Source organism: Geotrypetes seraphini, chromosome 1 (genome assembly GCF_902459505.1).
Source record: "Geotrypetes seraphini chromosome 1, aGeoSer1.1, whole genome shotgun sequence".
Classification (NCBI taxonomy): domain Eukaryota; kingdom Metazoa; phylum Chordata; class Amphibia; order Gymnophiona; family Dermophiidae; genus Geotrypetes; species Geotrypetes seraphini.
Genome location: NC_047084.1, coordinates 125,889,137 through 125,907,890, shown reverse-complemented (window position 1 = coordinate 125,907,890; position 18,754 = coordinate 125,889,137). Strand labels below are relative to the sequence as shown.

General features: G+C 42.3%; 1 protein-coding gene across 2 annotated transcripts in view; it reads left to right on the top strand.

Annotated features, from left to right (window-relative positions):
• The window catches only part of SEC24D (SEC24 homolog D, COPII coat complex component), a 255,374-nt gene that overhangs the window by 166,449 nt on the left and 70,171 nt on the right, over positions 1 to 18,754 (top strand). For both annotated transcript variants that reach the window (XM_033938041.1, XM_033938046.1), the window contains exons 16-18: positions 5,010 to 5,106; positions 5,262 to 5,407; positions 18,565 to 18,703. In XM_033938041.1, coding sequence (XP_033793932.1) covers positions 5,010 to 5,106; positions 5,262 to 5,407; positions 18,565 to 18,703 — 382 coding nt within the window. The remainder of the gene's footprint in view (positions 1 to 5,009; positions 5,107 to 5,261; positions 5,408 to 18,564; positions 18,704 to 18,754) is intronic.

Genomic DNA, 18,754 nt, shown 5'->3' with positions numbered 1-18,754 from the left:
GCCACACGAAAGACTGCTTAAGAAGCTATGGAATCATGGGGTGCAAGGGGAGGTCCACTGATGGATCAAAAACTGGCTGGCAGACAGGAAACAGAGGGTTGGAGTAAAGGGACATTACTCAGACTGGCAAGGGGTCACGAGCGGAGTTCCGCAGGGGTCGGTGCTGGGACCGCTCCTGTTCAATATATTTATTAACGACCTGGAGGCGGGAACAAAATGTGAGGTCATTAAATTTGCAGATGACACCAAACTATACAGCAGGGTTAAAACCACGGAAGACTGCGAAGATCTCCAAAAGGATCTGACGACACTGGAAGAATGGGCCAAAAAGTGGCAAATGAGCTTCAAAATAGGGAAATGCAAGGTCATGCATGTAGGGAAAAAGAACCCGATGTACACCTACAAAATGGGGGGATCACTGCTAGGGGTAAGTAACCTTGAAAGAGATCTGGGAGTAATGGTAGACACAACATTAAAGGCATCGGCACAGTGCGCCACAGCCTCAAGGAAAGCAAACAAAATGTTGGGTATCATCAAAAAGGGTATCACGGCCAGGACGAAGGAAGTCATTCTGCCACTGTATCGCACAATGGTGCGCCCCCATCTGGAGTACTGTGTCCAGTACTGGTCACCGTACCTCAAGAAGGACATGGCGGTACTTGAGGGAGTCCAGAGAAGAGCAACTAAGCTGATAAAGGGTATGGAAAACCTCTCATACACTAACAGACTGAAAAAACTGGGGCTGTTCTCCCTAGAGAAGCGGAGACTTAGAGGAGACATGATAGAAACCTTCAAGATCCTGAAGGGCATAGAAAAAGTAGACAGGGACAGATTTTTCAAATTATGGGGAACCACAAGTACAAGGGGGCACTCGGAGAAATTGAAAGGGGACAGGTTTAGAACAAACGCTAGGAAGTTCTTTTTCACCCAGAGGGTGGTGGATACATGGAACGCGCTCCCGGAGGCTGTGATACGGAGGAGCACGTTACAGGGCTTCAAAGAAGGTTTGGATAGGTTCCTAGAGGACAAAGGGATTGAGGGGTACAGATAAGAATAGACGTGGGTTATAGGGATAGGAATAGAGGTAGGTTATAGAAATAGTCAGGGACCACTGCTCAGGCAATGGGCCTGATGGGCCGCCGCGGGAGCGGACCGCTGGGCGAGATGGACCTCTGGTCTGCCTCAGCGGAGGCAACTTCTTATGTTCTTATGAAAGACAGGCAGGCAGAAAGCGGCCAAGGAAAAAGAGAGACAGAAAGAAAGACAGACAGACACATCTATTCTAGCACCCGTTAATGTAACGGGCTTAAAGATTAGTATTCTATATTCTGTATTTATAGTTAGATTTTAGTCTGGTTTCTATATGGTTTGAGAGGGGAATGTGATATGAGATTAGTTCAGAAGGATGCATTGTAACACCATGTCAACAGCCCATTTAATTAGCTCTGTTTTGTTGCACCCCCCCCCCCCACTACAGAAGCTCAAGCTTTGTGACACCATTGGAAAGCTAATGTAAACCGCTCAGATTTGACTGTTCCAGTCATTAGTATAAGCTTGAATAAACAATTATCATCTCTTTTTTTAACTTTAACTGCTGAATACTGTGCATTTGCCTAGGGTAGCAGCTTTTTAGGGAGCTGGCAAAGAGCAGCTGCAATCAAGGCAAAGAAATAAATCCAGTCAGTCACACACTGAAAGAATCATCAATGCATACCTACAAGAAGGGTGGGCACTTTTCAAATAGTTGATTTACCTGGGTAAATTACATGGGAAATTGCACACATTGTTTGTGTGTGTGAGACACACAGATCACAAAGTTTAATATTTAAAAACATGTCTTATTGAGAAGGGTAGGGGACAGATTAGGGGGATCTGAAAGTTAATTGAATGGAGAGGGCATAAGGCTGAAGGCAACCTGTGGTGTCTAGTAACATTGCACCAGACCTGATATCCTCGCTATTGCCTTTATCTTGGCGTTATTTACAGACCACCAAGACAACAGGATGACCTGGATATGGAATTGATTGGAGATATAGAGAATATCACCTTGCGTGGGGACACGGTATTGTTAGGTGACTTCAACATGCCTGATGTGGATTGGGGCACACTTACCGCTGTTTCCAGCAGCAGCAGGAGGCTATTAAACTCTTTGAAGGGAGCACGTCTCAGGCAATTGGTGTTGGACCCAACAAGGGATCAGGCAATACTGGACCTGTTGCTTACCAATGGTGAAAGTGTCACAGAGGTCTCGGTGGGAGACACATTGGCCTCAAGCGACCATAACATGATATGGTTCAATCTTGGGAAAGGCTTCACTAAACCTGCCACACTGACCAAGGTCCTCAAATTCAAGGACACAAACTTCCAAGAGATGAGTGACTTTGTTCACCAGATGCTACAAAGCCAAGCAGAAACCGATAGTGTGGATGAAATGTGGTCGACTCTGAAAGCCACCATACAGGAAGCGACAAACCGTTATGTTAAGACAGTAAGTAAACACCGTAGAAACAATAAACCACAGTGGTTCACTGCGGAGATCTCAGACCTCATCAAAGAAAAGAAAAAAGCATTCATCTCTTACAAACAATCAAGGGAACAGGACTCCAGGGCAGAATATCTGACCAAGTCAAAAGCCGTCAAAACAGCAGTCAGGGAGGCTAAATTCAACATGGAGGAGTCTCTGGCGAAGAACATCCAGAAGGGAGATGGATCATTCTTCAGGTATATCAGCGACAGAAGTAAAAACTCAGGGGGAATAGTACGTCTAAGGAAACCAGACGGAGACTATGTGGAAAAGGACTCAGATAAAGCCCAACTGTTAAATGAATACTTCTGCTCTGTCTTCACCCGAGAAGCTCCGGGGCATGGCCCTCAGTTACAGACAAGGGCTGACTCAATTGACCCATTTAGCGATTTCAAATTTACGTCCAACAGTGTCCACGTTGAGCTGTCCAAGCTCAAGGTTTACAAGGCAATGGGACCGGACAACCTGCACCCCAGGGTACTCAGGGAGTTAAGTGATGTCTTGGCGGAGCCGCTGTCGGCGCTTTTCAACCTCTCCCTTAGTTCAGGTAGCGTCCCGTTGGACTGGAGGAAGGCTAACGTCATTCCACTCCACAAGAAAGGCTCCAAGACAGAAGCGGCAAACTACAGACCAGTGAGTCTCACATCAATAGTGAGCAAACTAATGGAAACTCTTATCAAACACCAATTGGATATGATCCTGAATGAAGAGAACCTACGGGATCCCCGTCAACATGGATTTACTAAGGGGAGATCCTGCCAATCCAACCTGATCAGCTTCTTTGACTGGGTGACGGGGAAGCTAGATGTTGGAGAGTCCCTGGACATCGTATACCTGGACTTTAGCAAAGCATTCGATAGCGTGCCTCATCGCAGGTTACTAAGCAAGATGAGTTCCATAGGATTGGGCGACAAATTGACGAAGTGGGTTGGGAACTGGCTTGGAGGTAGAGTTCAAAGGGTAATGGTGAATGGAACCCCCTCTGAAATGACGGAGGTGATCAGTGGAGTACCCCAGGGCTCTGTCTTGGGCCCGATACTGTTCAATATCTTTATAAGGGACTTGGCAGAAGGGCTCCGAGGTAAGATAACATTATTTGCCGATGACGCCAAACTAAGCAATGTAGTGGGCAAAAGCACAATAGATAAAAATTCAATGCCCGACAATATGATGCATGATCTACTCTTACTAGAGAGCTGGTCTAAGACATGGCAGCTCAGCTTCAATGCCAAAAAATGCAAAGTTATGCACCTGGGTGCCCAGAATCCATGCAGGACTTATACCCTTAATGGCGAGATCCTAACAAAAACAGTTGCAGAACGAGACTTAGGGGTGATCGTCAGTGAGGACATGAAGGCCGCCAATCAAGTGGAGCAAGCTTCTTCCAAGGCAAGACAAATCATAGGTTGCATACGCAGGGGTTTCGTCAGCCGTAAGCCTGAAGTCATTATGCCTTTGTATAGATCCATGGTGAGACCGCACCTGGAATACTGTGTGCAATTCTGGAGGCCACATTACCGTAAGGATGTGCTGAGGCTGGAATCGGTCCAGAGAATGGCCACCCGGATGGTCTCGGGACTGAAGGATCTCCCGTACGAAGAACGGTTAGATAAATTACAGCTATACTCGCTCGAGGAGCGCAGGGAGAGGGGAGACATGATCGAGACGTTCAAGTATCTCACGGGCCGCATCGAGGTAGAAGAAGATATCTTCTTTTTCAGGGGTCCCACGGCAACAAGAGGACACCCGTGGAAAATCAGAGGCGGGAAACTGCACGGTGACACCAGGAAGTTCTTTTTCACCGAAAGGGTGGTGGATCGCTGGAATGGTCTTCCACTTCAGGTGATTGAGGCCAACAGCGTGCCTGATTTTAAGGCCAAATGGGATCGACACGTGGGTTCTATTCGCAAAGTAAAGGCAGGGGAGGGTCATTAGGGTGGGCAGACTGGATGGGCCTTGGCCCTTATCTGCCGTCGACTTCTATGTTTCTATGTTTCTATGTTTCTATATGTAATTCTGCAGTTTAGCTTCTTTGCTGCCATCCAGTGGTGAGAAATGAAATTTGCTGGTCTGTCACACAGAGGATCTAGAATCAGAAAATATAGTAAATATTGAAGAACTAAGGCCAATAATGGGCAGACTTGCACAGTCTGTGTCTGTATATGGTCATTTGGTGGAGGATGGGTTGGGGAGGGTGTCAATGGCTGGGATGGTGTAAACGGGCTGGAGTGAGCTTTGATGGAGATGGTGGAGGATGGGCTGGGGAAGGCGTCAATGGCTGGGATGGTGTAGATAGGCTGGAGTGAGCTTTGATGGAGACTTCAGTAGTTGGAACCTAAGCACAGTACCGGGCAGAGCTTTGGATTCTTGCCCAGAAATAGTTAAGAAGAAAAAAAATTAAATTGAATTGAATCAGGTTGGGCAGACTGGATGGACCTTTTGGATCTTTATCTGCCTTCATCTATTATGTTACTATGTTTTTCAGGCACACTACGATGGTCATCACTTTCTCAGGGATCTCAGGAGGAACATAGAGAAAAAAATAGGCTTTGATGCCATCATGAGAATTCGCACAAGCACAGGTAAGTGTCATGAAGGCATGGTTCCTTGTAAGGTGGGATGGGGCATATTTGTGTTGTAGAAATATTTCAATTAAATATAAGAAGGAGAAAGTGGCATCCTGAAGATGATCAGATCCTATCCTGCCTAACACAGGCCTATGTTAATCTGAATGCAGGTTTCAGGGCTACAGATTTCATGGGTGCTATTTACATGAAGAACACAACTGATGTAGAGTTGGCAGCGATAGACTGTGACAAAGCTATAACCGTGGAGTTCAAGCATGATGACAAACTCAGCGAGGACACGGGAGCTTTGATTCAGGTACTTTCTTATTTATTTGGTTTTAGATCATGCTTTTTAAAAATTTTTAGAGCTCTTTTTATGGGAAGCCCAAGTCAATGTTATAAAGGAAAGGCAATAAACTTTAAACATAAGAAACAAAATATCCATTATGTAAAACAAACTGCTTCTGAAACAAAGGCCCAAACAGAATCCTCTAATTTTTAGAGAGAAATATGTAATTGCAGGAGTGGTTCCTTGTTCACACCTGAAGGTTAGGCCTCTCCCTGACATCATAAAGCCTGAACAATCTTTCCAGCATGAACCATTGTCTGCAAGAAATCTTTCCAGCATGAACCATGCAAGAAGAGAAAAAGAAGAAATCATCTTTGTTGCCTGCTGCCTGCCAGATGCATTCTGGGTATGTTCACCAGAACTGTGTGTTTCTCCAGTCAAGGACATCTGATTATGCCTACATGCTCAGCCCGTGTGAACTTGGGGGAGTCATCAGCTTCTATGCTGTTCTTATCTAAGAAGGCACCTCTTTCACAAGTCCTGTATGAGACTTTACACAGAAAGGCTATTGATTCAAATTCTGTTTCTGGATTGGTTCTGAGAGGTCATCTGACAAAAACTAAGGAGAAGGTGTCTAATTAATTAGTAGTCTGTGCTGAGGTGTAAGGAAGCTTGGATCTTAGCATAGGTTTCTCTGCACACCTTCTATAATAATTAAGACATGATAAGTTACCTCTTGTGATTAGCTCTCTTCCAGGGAGTGAAGAAACAGGACTTTTATCCAGACCTGGTGTTCATATCACTTAAGGAACTATAGTTGACAGACTTTTACAGCTCACTTCAGTGATTAACAGACTCTTACTGACCGGAAGAAATTCTACATCGTGCCACGCCGAGGAAAAGGACCAATTCCATCTCCCAGAGGCTTGACCGGAAGGATGGTAAGCAAGGAATCATATTTTCCTTATCAGCTGGGCTAGGTAGATCTCTGATTGGTCTTCTGGAAAGGAGATGTTAATTACTCTTGGTGATAAACTGTAATAGATTGCTGCTAATCAGGAATTATTATTATAAGGAATTTTCTAGTTTGTAAGAATTAGTTCTATTTACTCATTTATTTAGCAAGTATTGTGTAATAATTATGTACTGAGTTTCATATATGTATTCGGATATTTTGTGAACAATAATTAGTAATTATTTACTGCTGGCTTATGAATTATATTTTTATATCTATAATAAAACTCTTTCATAAAGCCCTGGTCTCTATTTTTGTATAAGTTGGCAAAGATTACAGAACCCCGGGATAAGGAGTTTATAGTTTCCCTAGCAAATAGTATACACGTGATTTGTTTATATAGCAATCATTTGTTATACCCATAAATCTACCTACATAATCCTCCCACTTGTTTCTCAAGCCCCCTCCCCACCAGAATTCCCTCCCTCTTCTTTAGATCATGCCTTTTCACGGGTGGCTCAAAATGAGTTACAGTTAGATACACTTAGTATTCCCCTGTCATCCTGTCCTAGAGGGCTTACAGTCTTAGTGAGCAATTTTGGGGATAGTGTTGGAAAGACCAACAAACTAGATGGTAGAAAAAGGAAACCAGAGGAAAAAAAAGGTATATTTAATGAGCTTATTGAATAACTACAACATGTGGAGGATTAGAAACAGTGTCAAACATGGCCATGGTTTCCTTTTATCATGAGCTCAGTCAGGGCTAATCAACACTGTCAGAATTTTTTTTAAAAACTGTTAAGACCATATGAATAATATATAGAGGTACCCTGTAGATTCTTTAAAAAGTAAAAAGCCTTGAAATCATAACAACCAAACAAATACTAAGGACCAGGTTTCATAAATGATGTCTAACTTAGTAGGCGCCTAGAAAAGCAGCATCTACCACACGTCTATCACGCTTAGTGGCACCTAAATTGACTTTGGCTCCTCAGGCGCTGGGTTTTCTTGGCCTAAAATACCAGCACCTAGGTTAATTTAGGCCCCTGTATGTAAAACTACATCCAAGGTCCACCCTTAACCACGCCTACTTTCAGGTGGGCACCTACAAGTTAATTCATGGTTTTTTAATGGTGCTTCCAATTAAAAATATTAAATTAGATGCCTAGATCGGCTAGGCAATCTAGGCACCCAGCTATAAGCATCTTTTATAGCATCAGGGCCTAAATGTCTTTAAATAACACACAAAACATATGTAATATATATACACCTATAGGCTTACAGTTAATTACCTGTAAAAAGTGGGGCTGCATTTTAATCACGGTTAAAACATTTAATCATGATTAATTGCACAATTAAAAGATGCCTGCTAGCAGCTTATTTCTGCACCTCCCCCCACCCCCCTGGTCTAACACCTCTCCCTCGTCTCTCCACTCCCCTCTGTGGGCAACATCTCCCTTCTTTGTTCTATCCCGTATAAAAAAAAATGTTATCTATACAGTGCATGCAGTATGCAACATCTGCCCTCACTCTCCTTTTTTGCCAGCTACCCATCCTCCTACCCAATGCCTGCCTTATCCTTCTCTGCACTCTTTTTCCCACTTCCATCTATATCTGCTGTCTTCCCCTGTAGTAAAAAACAAAACAAAAACAAAAAACCTTCCTCAGCCCCATGCTGCCTCCTTCCCCTCCACCTTCCCTCTCCATCCATGTGCACCATCTCCTCTTTCTCTCTCCTTCCCTTCCCCTGTATGTGTCTTGACTACAGGGTAAGCTCCTTGTAGCAGGGACTCTCTCATGTGTAACTGTACAACACTCTGAATATCTTGCATCACTATAGAACTGACTTTTTAATTTTTCATTCAAAAACAATGCATTAAAATATACATTTACATATAATTAATTTCAAGGATCATGTGAGTGAGGACAGTCCCTTGCTTGCTCTGGGGCTTTACTATTTTCATTGGACTTCTCTAGCCTCCCGGCAATTGTGCTGCTCTTTCAAAGGCTCCTCACTATATGGACAGGTACATTACTCGCTCCCAGGACTCTATGACGACTAAATCCGCCAGAAAAGATCGTGATCGTGTGCGGCCTGCTGAGGGCAAGATGGAGGCTAGTCCCGTGGCGGCAGTATCGCACCTCACGGAGGCGGCTTTGAGCGATATAAAAGAGGCGATAGCGCAAGTCCTGGGCCCGAATATGGAGCAACTATCCTCCCAGATAACACATATAGAAAGCATTCTATCTGCGGCAATAGCGCGTACTGCGGAGCTGGAGCAGTGCGTGTCAACGCTCGAAGATTCTTCATTGACACACGCGACTGACCTGATGACGCTCCAAACACAACTTAAAACCCAAATGGAGAAAATGGAGGATCTAGAATATAGATCGCGACGTTCCAACTTGCGAATAATAGGCATTCCTGAGACTATTTCAGATCATCTCCTGTTGGATGTCATGGAGCTTTGGTTGCAAGAAGAACTGCCGATTCCACCGTCCCTGAGCCCGTGAGATTGGAACGGGCGCATTGCCTGGGGCCTTGAGCAGGCTTGGAGACTCGCCCTTGGATTGTCATCATAAAAATCTTTAATTTTCACCATAACGGCTAAGAGGGATGTGCTGAAGTACGACGGAGTGCCCATAAGAATCAGTAAAGACTTCTCTGTTGCACTACAAGAAAAGTGGAAGCCTTACTATCCCTTGTGCACTAAGTTAGTGGACCTTAAACAGCGGTTCCAATTCTATTATCCAGCTCTCCTCAGGGTTCACCATAATGGTGTCTGGAAATCGTTTCATACTCCCGAGGCAGCTGGAGACTTTATAAACACGTTAAGTGGTGCCTCCTCTGGGGAAGTATGACTGTTCTTTTTTGCTGTTCTGGACCTTTGTGAACTTTGGAAAGTGGTTTTATTTCCTGCATTATTGCTTTAGTGCATTATTGTTTTAGTGCATTTGAGGCTGATATTCACTACTAGTGAGGGAAGCTCCTTAGTTTAGCGTCATATCATGACTCGTTTATATCCTTCATGGTTAGGATATTTGGGGACATATATTGGGGTTGGGGGGCTTAGTTTTTGGGGAGCAGCAGTGGCACCTTTGTTGATATGTACATTGATATTGGGTTTGGTGGGGTCCGAATGTGTTGTTGTGCGTGATAGTGTGGGGTTGGGTGTGCTGTGTGTTGGGGTTGTGCTCATCGAGTCTAGGGGTGAGTCTGGGTGCCGGAGACTCCTGTTTCTTTGATACTAGATTGGCCTTGGTTTAATAGTGGAGCGGATTATGGGTGACCGACCAATCCAAATAATTTCATGGAATGTGTCTGGTGTCACGTCCCCTGTTAAACAAACTAAAATCCTGTCCCAATTGAAACACCATCGTGCTGATATTGCCTGTCTCCAGGAGACTCGGCTCACTGATAAGGAGCACAAAAAATTGCAGAGGAGTTGGGTGGGAGATTTGCATTATGCTTCCTCCCCGGGAAAAAAAGGCAGGGGTTGCTATTCTTATTAGAAAGGGCTTGGCGTGTGAAGTACAGGTACAACGGCGAGACCCCCAGGGCAGATACTTACTGGTGAGGGTGGTGGGACCTGGTAGGCCTTTTCGTCTTTTGGTGGTGCATGGCCCTAATATCTAATCTAATCTAATCTAAACCTTAGGTTTGTATACCGCATCATCTATACATTCATAAAGCTCGACACGGTTAACAAGAGTTAGGGTAGAAAGGAACTCCAGTGGAGGGAAGAGGCAAAATGAAGAGAAAATTTAGAGGACTAGAATAACCAGAGAGGGAGGAGGAGTTACATTTTTGAGAATAACCAGGTTTTCAGATGTTTACGGAAGAGTTGGAGGGAGCTCAGATTCCTAAGAGGGGAGGTAAGGTTGTTCCAGAGCTGAGTGATTCTGAAAGGGAGGGAAACACCTAGTTTTCCTACAAGTGAAACGCCTTTGAGAGAGGGAAAGGAAAGTTTCAGTTTTTGGGTGGATCTGGCAGAATTGGGGTTAGAGGAGTTCCAAGAAAGAGGAATGAAGGGAGGGAGAATACCGTGTAGGATCTTGAAAGTGAGGCAGGCACATTTGATGGGAGGAATAACTTCATTTTAACTCACAGCATTTAGCAGAGCCTGCTTTGTTTTGGGATGCTGCCAAGGCTGTCCTCCACGGGGAAATTATAGCTTATATTGCTACGCGAGCTAGACGAATAGCGAGTCACATAATTGCCCTAGAACGACAGTTGGTTTCGCTGAAAGGAGTTTTATTGCAACACCCTACTGTCGCTAATAGAGAGGCCTACCAGACTGTGTTAACAGCCCTTAATACATTGATACATGAACGAACGAAAAAACTATTGTTTTATTGTAAATTCCAATATTACAAGTATGGCAACAGGGCGGGGAACTGTTGGCATCCATCACCAAGAGCTGGAAGGGGTCCCGATACATATCCTAACTTTAATTTCAGATCTCTCCCTGACCCTACTGCTCTCATCTCCTACTCACTCTGCTGGACACATTCTTATTAACCTCCAATTAAATTCTATTACTCAACCTTCCACCACTTCACAGAGCACTTATATTTCCAGAGATATCAACAAGATCACAGCCTCCGCAATCCAAAATTGATTGCACTAATCTTACCATAGAAGAACAATCTTCTCTCTGGAAAACTACAACACAATATCTTATGGACCTTCTAGCTCTCCCCCCCCAGGAAAAAAACACCCAAATTACAACCCAAAAAGAAACCATGATATAATGAAAATCTCATCCTCCTCTGCTGACAACTCCGCTCCACCAAACATAAAAGGCGAAAAACACGGTCTAACAACTCCCTCCTTCAATACAAAAAAATGGCTACCCAATAAAAAACTACTATACAACAAGCTAAAAAAGAGTACTATTCAAAATACATAACCGCAGCCCACAACTCCTCAGCACTCTTCAGTATAGTCCAATCACTATCCCCTTATTCAAATAAGAAACCCCCTCCCCTACTTAAACAACCACCAGCATCAAATTTGCAAACTATTTCGACAAGAAAATCAAAGATATCAGATCAAACTTAGGACAATCTATACTAACACAATTTCCAGAATCTTCCAATCAGACTAATCTTTTATCCTTCAGCTCATTCTCTAACTTTAAACTTCCATCTTTAGCTGACCTTCTCAAAGTTTTCCAATCTATAAATGCCTCTAATAACCCAACAGAAAGCATCCCTCCCATAATCCTCAAAAAATTATTTTCTATCTTCAGCCCATTTATACTGGAAATGGTAACTAAAAGTTTAACCTCCAACCTCGTCTTAAAAGCTTGAAAGTCCGCCCTAGTATTTCCAAAACTGAAAAACCAAAATCTAGATAACACATCACCGGCTAACTTTTGTCCTATTGCCAACTTTCCTCTCATTTCCAAGCTTACAGAAAAAATAGTACATAATCAGCTCATAGAATTTATTGATAAATCTAACGTGCTTCACCTCCACCAAACAGGTTTCCGTTCCAATTATTCCACTGAATTATCCTTACTCGGTCTTATCACTACTATACACTGCTTTCTTGATCACCGAAAATCTGTTCTGCTTGTTTCTCTTGACTTATCCGCTGCCTTCGACACTATTGATCACTATCTTCTTATTGATCGTCTTAGGAACTGCGTTATCACAGGTTCAGCTCGCTCATGGTTTATCTCTTACTTTAATGAGCGAAACTTTAAAGTTCACTCAAAAGAGAAAACCTCACCACCTATATATCAAACTTACGGCATCCCCCAAGGTTCTATCCTCTCTCCACTACTATTTAATATCTTTATTTCTCCTCTTCTCACCCTAGCTCAATCCATCGGCTCTACAATTTTTCCATAAGTAGATGACATTCAACTACTCCACCCTGTTGATTCTACAAAAATAAATGAAATACAAGAAATTAATAATAAACTTGACAAAATCAGTGATTGGCTTCAAATAAATAAACTTTCCCTCAACATTAATAAATCATGTGGTATACTCTTCCCAATCAGGAACAACGAAACAATAACCGGAAAAATTTTCATTAAATCCTGCTCAGTAAAAATTGAACCAAAAATAAAACTACTCGGAGTAACCATAAACAAAGACTTAACCTTCCACGACCAGATAAGCTCCGTAGTAAAAACTTGCTTTTACAAACTTAGGCTCATCCGCTCTATAACCTCAATCCTTGAAACTAATGCAATCATAACCTTCGTGCACTCACTGGTTATCTCCCATCTAGACTACTGTAACTCCCTATATAATGGACTCCCACAAAAAGAACTACGTCGTCTGCAGCTCATACAAAATACAGCAATCAAACTAATATATAAAGTAGGGAAATATGATCATGTTACTCCTCTCCTGAAATAAGCCCATTGGTTACCCATCACGCATCGTATCACTTATAAAACCTCAATACTGGTTTTCAAAATCAAATTCTCACGTCTTCCATCTTTTCTCGACAAACTTATCATCCCTCTCTGTCCTTCTCGGACCCTAAGATCAGCAGATCAAAACTTACTGACTGTTCCTTCCATCAAAGAATTCTACTACACCAGGAAAATTAACTTCTCTGTAGTTGCTCCAACCTTATGGAACGCCATGCCCCCTCAACTCCGTCATGAAAATCTTCTCGTCAAATTCAAGACCAAACCAAAAACATTCCTATTTCAAGATGCATATAATAACCTCTAAATACCTCCTTCCCCAAACCAGTAAAATCATCTCAACCGCTTTAACTAAGCGACCCTTTCCTGATGTCTTATCCCCCCTCCCTTTCTTTTAAATTTCATTTTAATAATGTACTTATTGATCCTTCCTTCCCCTTATTACCCTCAAATTCATGTAAGTTATTGTTTATCGTCTTTTAATGTTCACTCCTCCCTCATATATATATAATTATTATTTTATCTTTTATTTCTTTTTTTTTTTTTTTATCATTGTAAACCGGCCAGATACATGTTGATGGTCGGTATATTAAACACAATAAAACTTGAAACTTGTTTCTTGTTTACGGTAAATTATCAATAAAAAATGATTTGACCATAATTAATTTCAAAATTGCATTTACATCAGTCATAGAAATACTTCAAAAACTTTTCCCCCTCCCTCCCACCCCAATACAAGAACAAAAACCAAATGCATTATTTCAGACATATAGTGAAAATCATATTGAACTTATTGATCAATGAAAACATCAAAATATAATATCCACCTTCCCTGGATGTGTAAATCAAATAAGAAATCAGGAGAATAATCCAGCTAATCATCATTAACAAAATTTGTCAATGGACTCCATGTTAATTTAAATAACTTATTATTACACAACATTTCTGAATTCATTTTCTCGTATTTGTAGCATAGACATAAAGAGTCCCACCAAAAGGAGAAATTAAGTCAATCCCAATTTTTCCAGTTTTTGGTAACTATTTGCATGGCTATCCCAGTCATGATGGAAAATAATCTACTTTTATACTTGTCTAAAGGAGGTTTAGGTGACAACAATGGAAATGCAATTCTGGACTTAATCCTAAATGGCCTGCGAGGACCGGCACAAGATGTAGAAGTAGAAAGGACGCTGGGAAACAGCGATCACAATATGATCCGCTTCGATCTGGACGCAGGGGAGAAACATCAGTCCAAAACGACAGCCACAGCACTGAACTTCCAAAAAGGGAATTACGAAGGGATGAGACTCATGGTAGGGAAGAAGATTAAGGAGAGGATAAGCACTGTAAAAACGCTAGAGCAAGCTTGGTCCCTTTTTAAGGACACAATCACCAAGGCACAAAATCTATATATACTGCATATCAATAAGGGATCCAAGAGAAAAAAGAACAAAGAACCAGTGTGGCTCACTGAAGACATGAAGGAAGCGATCAGAGACAAGAAATCTTTGTTTAAGGAATGGAAAAGGTCAAAAGCAGACGAAAACTGGAACAAGCACAACTAACATCAACGCAGGTGCCATAAGGTGGTAAATGGGGCCAAAAGAGACTATGAGGTAAAAATAGCCAAGGAGGCGAAAAACTTCAAGCCGTTCTTTCGATATATCAAGGGGAAATGACCCACGAAGGAAGCGGTGGGACCGTTGGATGACCGTGGAATAAAGGGAGCGCTAAAGGAGGACAAAGCAATCGCCGACAAACTGAACACATTTTTTTGCATCTGTATTTACAAAGAAGATTTACACAGCATACCGGACCCATCAGACTATATGCCGGAAATGAAGACGGAAAGCTGACAGGATTGACGGTCAGTCTAGAGGAGGTGTGTAGGCAGATTGATAGGCTTAAGAGCGATAATTCCCCAGGACCGGATGGCATCCATTCGAGGGTCATCAAGGAACCAAAAGGGACCATAGCTGAACTGCTTCAACTAATAGCCAATCTGTCAATCAAATCGGGAAGACTGGAAGGTGGCGAATGTTATGCCGATCTTCAAGAAAGGTTCGAGGGGAGATCCAGGAAACTACAGACCGATGAGTCTGACCTTGGTACCGGGAAAGATGGTAGAGGCGCTGATAAAGGACCACATCATTTATCACCTTGACGGACATGGGCTGATGAGGACCAGTCAGCACGGTTTTAGCCAAAGCAGATCATGTTTGACGAACTTGCTGCACTTCTTTGAGGGAGTAAACAGGCAGATAGACAGGGATGACCCAGTCTACATTCTATATCTGGATTTTCAGAAGGCGTTTGACAAGGTTCCACATGAACAACTACTTTGGAAAATTGCAAGCCATGGAATCAAGGATGAAATATTCAAATGGATTAAAAACTGGCTGGAGCATAGGAAACAGAGAGTGGGGGTAAATGGACAATACTCGGACTGGAAGAGCGTCACCCATGGGGTGCCGCAGGGCTTGGTGCTTGGACCCGTGCTCTTCAACATCTTTATAAATGATCTTGACATTGGTACGACAAGCGAGATAATTAAATTTGCGGACGATGCGAAGTTGTTCAGAGTAGTGAAGACACGGGGGATTGTGATGATCTGCAACGTGACATAATCAGGCTCGAATAATGGGCATCGACATGGCAGATGAGGTTCAACATGGATAAGTGTAAAGTGATGCATGTGGGTAACAAAAATCTCATGCACGAATACAGGATGTCCGGAGTGGTACTTAGAGAGACCTCCCAGGAAAGAGACTTGGGAGTTCTGATCGACAAGTCGATGAAACCGTCCACACAATGTGCGGCGGTGGCAAAAAGGGTGAACAGAATACTAGGAATGATAAAGAAGGGGATCACGAACAGATCAGAGAAGGTTTTCATGCCGCTGTACCGGTCTATGGTGCGCCCTCACCTGGAGTACTGCATCCAGCACTGGTTGCTGTACATGAAGAAAGATACGGTACTACTCGAAAGGGTCCAGAGAAGAGCGACTAAGATGGTTAAAAGGCTGAAGGAGTTGCCATACAGTGAAAGATTAGAGAAACTGGGCCTCTTCTCCCTCGAACAGAGGAGCTTGAGAGGGGACATGATCGAAACATTCAAGGTACTGAAGGGAATAGACTTGGTAGATAAGGACAGGTTGTTCACCCTCTCCAAGGTAGGGAGAACGAGAGGGCACTTTCTAAAATTGAAAGGGAATAGATTCCATACGAACATAAGGAAGTTCTTCTTCACCCAAAGAGTGGTAGAAAACTGGAACGCTCTTCTGGAGTCTGTCATAGGGGGAGAACACTCTCCAGGGATTCATGTCAATGTTAGACAAGTTCCTGCTGAACTGGAACGTATGCAGGTAGGGCTAGTGTCAGTTAGGACGCTGGTCTTTGACCAGAGGGCCGCCGCGTGAGCGGACTGCTGGGCACAATGGACCACTGGTCTGACCCAGCAGTGGCAATTCTTATGTTCTTATGTTCACAAATAACCACCTCATATGATAACGGAATCGAAGACTCCAAAATCAAATTAATTGTCCCCATATTGATTTCCAAAAGATGAGTTTCGAAGGACAATAGAACTACATATGATCCAGTATCTCTATTTCAAGATGACACTGCCAGCATCTATTAGACTTTGAACTGTCTAACTTCTGCAAACGAACTGGGGTCCAAAAAAACTCTATGTAACAGAAAAAACCAAGTTTGTCTCATAGATGCTGATGCTGTACATCTCATCCTCCAAGTCCAAATCTGTGGCATTGAGTAGCAGAAATCTGCTGCTTTATCTCAATGCTCCAAATATCCTTTAAACTAGATTTTGGTTTTTGTATTCAAATATTCCGATATTAATTTAGACCACTTGGCAACCTGATGCCCTAGCAAATCTGTCTGGAAGCATAGACCCGGCAAGCTATACTGATTCTTTAAACTTTGCCAATCAGGGAACCCCTTCTGAATGGCCTGCTTCAACTGCAACCACTTATATGCTTGAGACTTTGCAATGTCAAATGATTGTTGCAGTTATGAAAAATCAAGCATTTTCTCATTTGATAACACATCATCTAAAGTACGTATTCCTGCCTGCAGCCAATGCTTCCAGAGGATCTTAGACTTGCCTATTTGAATATTGGAGTTCAACTATAAGGATTGGCACGTGGATTGTTGTACTGGTATAGATGTTAAATTGTTAATGAATTTTAATGTTTTCCAGGTGGCACAAAGAATACTATTTTCCTTGTAGATTCGCGGCAACTTGATACTTAAAATATGGCTTAACTGTAATGGGGATATAAGTTGCCATTCTAAAATAAGCCAATCCGGAAGATGCTCCGTGAGTTCAGGAAGGATCCAGTACATACCCTGATGCATAATGAAAGCTTGATGATATCTATAAAAATTAGGAAAATTTACAACCCCCCCTCCCCCATTTGTGGTTTTTGCAAAGATACTAAAGCTATTCTAGCAGATATACCCAGCCAAATAAACTTTGTAAGGATCCCATTCAATTTTTTTATGAAAGGACCCTTGGAGATAAACCGGCAACATACTCATTTAGTAGCAAACTACAGGCAAAATCATCATTTTGATGGTTTGAACTCTTCCCCACCAAGAAAGATGTAGTGAGTTCCAATGTTCACACATTTCTTTGACTTTCAATAATAAGAATTTTTCATTTACTGTCATTGTTTCTTCCAATGTTCTTTGAACCATAATGCCCAAATATTTTATTCCCTCTTCCTTCCATAGGAAAGGGAATGGATCAAATAAGCCTTTTACACAATGCACATTTAATGGAAGAACCTCTGATTTGCTCCAGTTTATTTTGTAACCAGAAAATTTACCAAATCGATCAATCAATTCCAGTAAATGCAGAATTATAGATTCAGGATTCTTCAAATGAAGCAAGATGTCATCTGCATAAGCAGAGACCTTATATTCCCAACCTGCATAAGGAATACCCTGTATCTCCATTGCCTACTGAATAGCCAACAACAAGGGTTCCAAAACAATATAAAAAAGCAAAATCCTTGTCTAACTCCCCTCTCCAGACAAAAATGCTCTGAAAATGTATTATTAATATATAGTCTGGCAGAAGGGGATCTATACAAGGTTTGAATCATTTTAATAAATCCAGATCCTATACCAAACCAGTCCATTGCTTGATACACTGGTAGGGCTAGTCTCAGTTAGGGCGCTGGTCTTTGACCAGAGAGCCGCCGCGTGAGCGGACTGCTGGGCATGATGGACCACTGGTCTGACCCAGCAGTGGCAATTCTTATGTTCTTATGTTACACGATCAAAGGCCTTCTCTGCAGCCAAAGAGACAGAGAAGGCTGGATAATCCATTGTTTTTGCTAAATTTAGCATGTGTAATGCCAGTCTGGTATTATTTGAACAATGTCTTTGAGCAACGAAACCTGTTTGGTGCATACCGATCATATAAGGGAGAGCCTTGGCTAATCTTAGAGCCAATAATTTAGCCAAGAGTTTTCCATCTGCATTAATTAAAGAAATAGGCTTGTAGTTTGAAACCAACATGGGATCCCTGATTGGCTTTGGCAAAACAATGGTTAAAGATTCTGCCATAGTACCTGAAATCCAACCCCTTAGTCAGTTGTGATTGATATAAATTTAATAGATGAGGTAAAAGTATAATTTGAAATGTTTTAAAAACTCCACTGTGAATCAATCACTACCCGGAATGGATCCAACTCTGAGGGACTTCAATGCTGACTGATAGGTTGTAGTAGTATCTGTCCAGTCAAGTTAAATTCTCTTTTGGAAAAATGTTGATGGATTGTCGTTTTTCTTTTGCGGTTATAGTGTGCTCTACTCTATACCACAGTTGGAGGGCAACGACGCCTCCTCCTTCACAACATTAGCCTGAATTGCAGCTCCCAGCTAGCAGATCTGTACAAGAGCTGTGAGACCGATGCTCTCATCAACTTCTTTGCCAAATCAGGTAAAACTTTCCTAGTTCTACAGAATGGCAACTGTTATCATCTTTCTGATA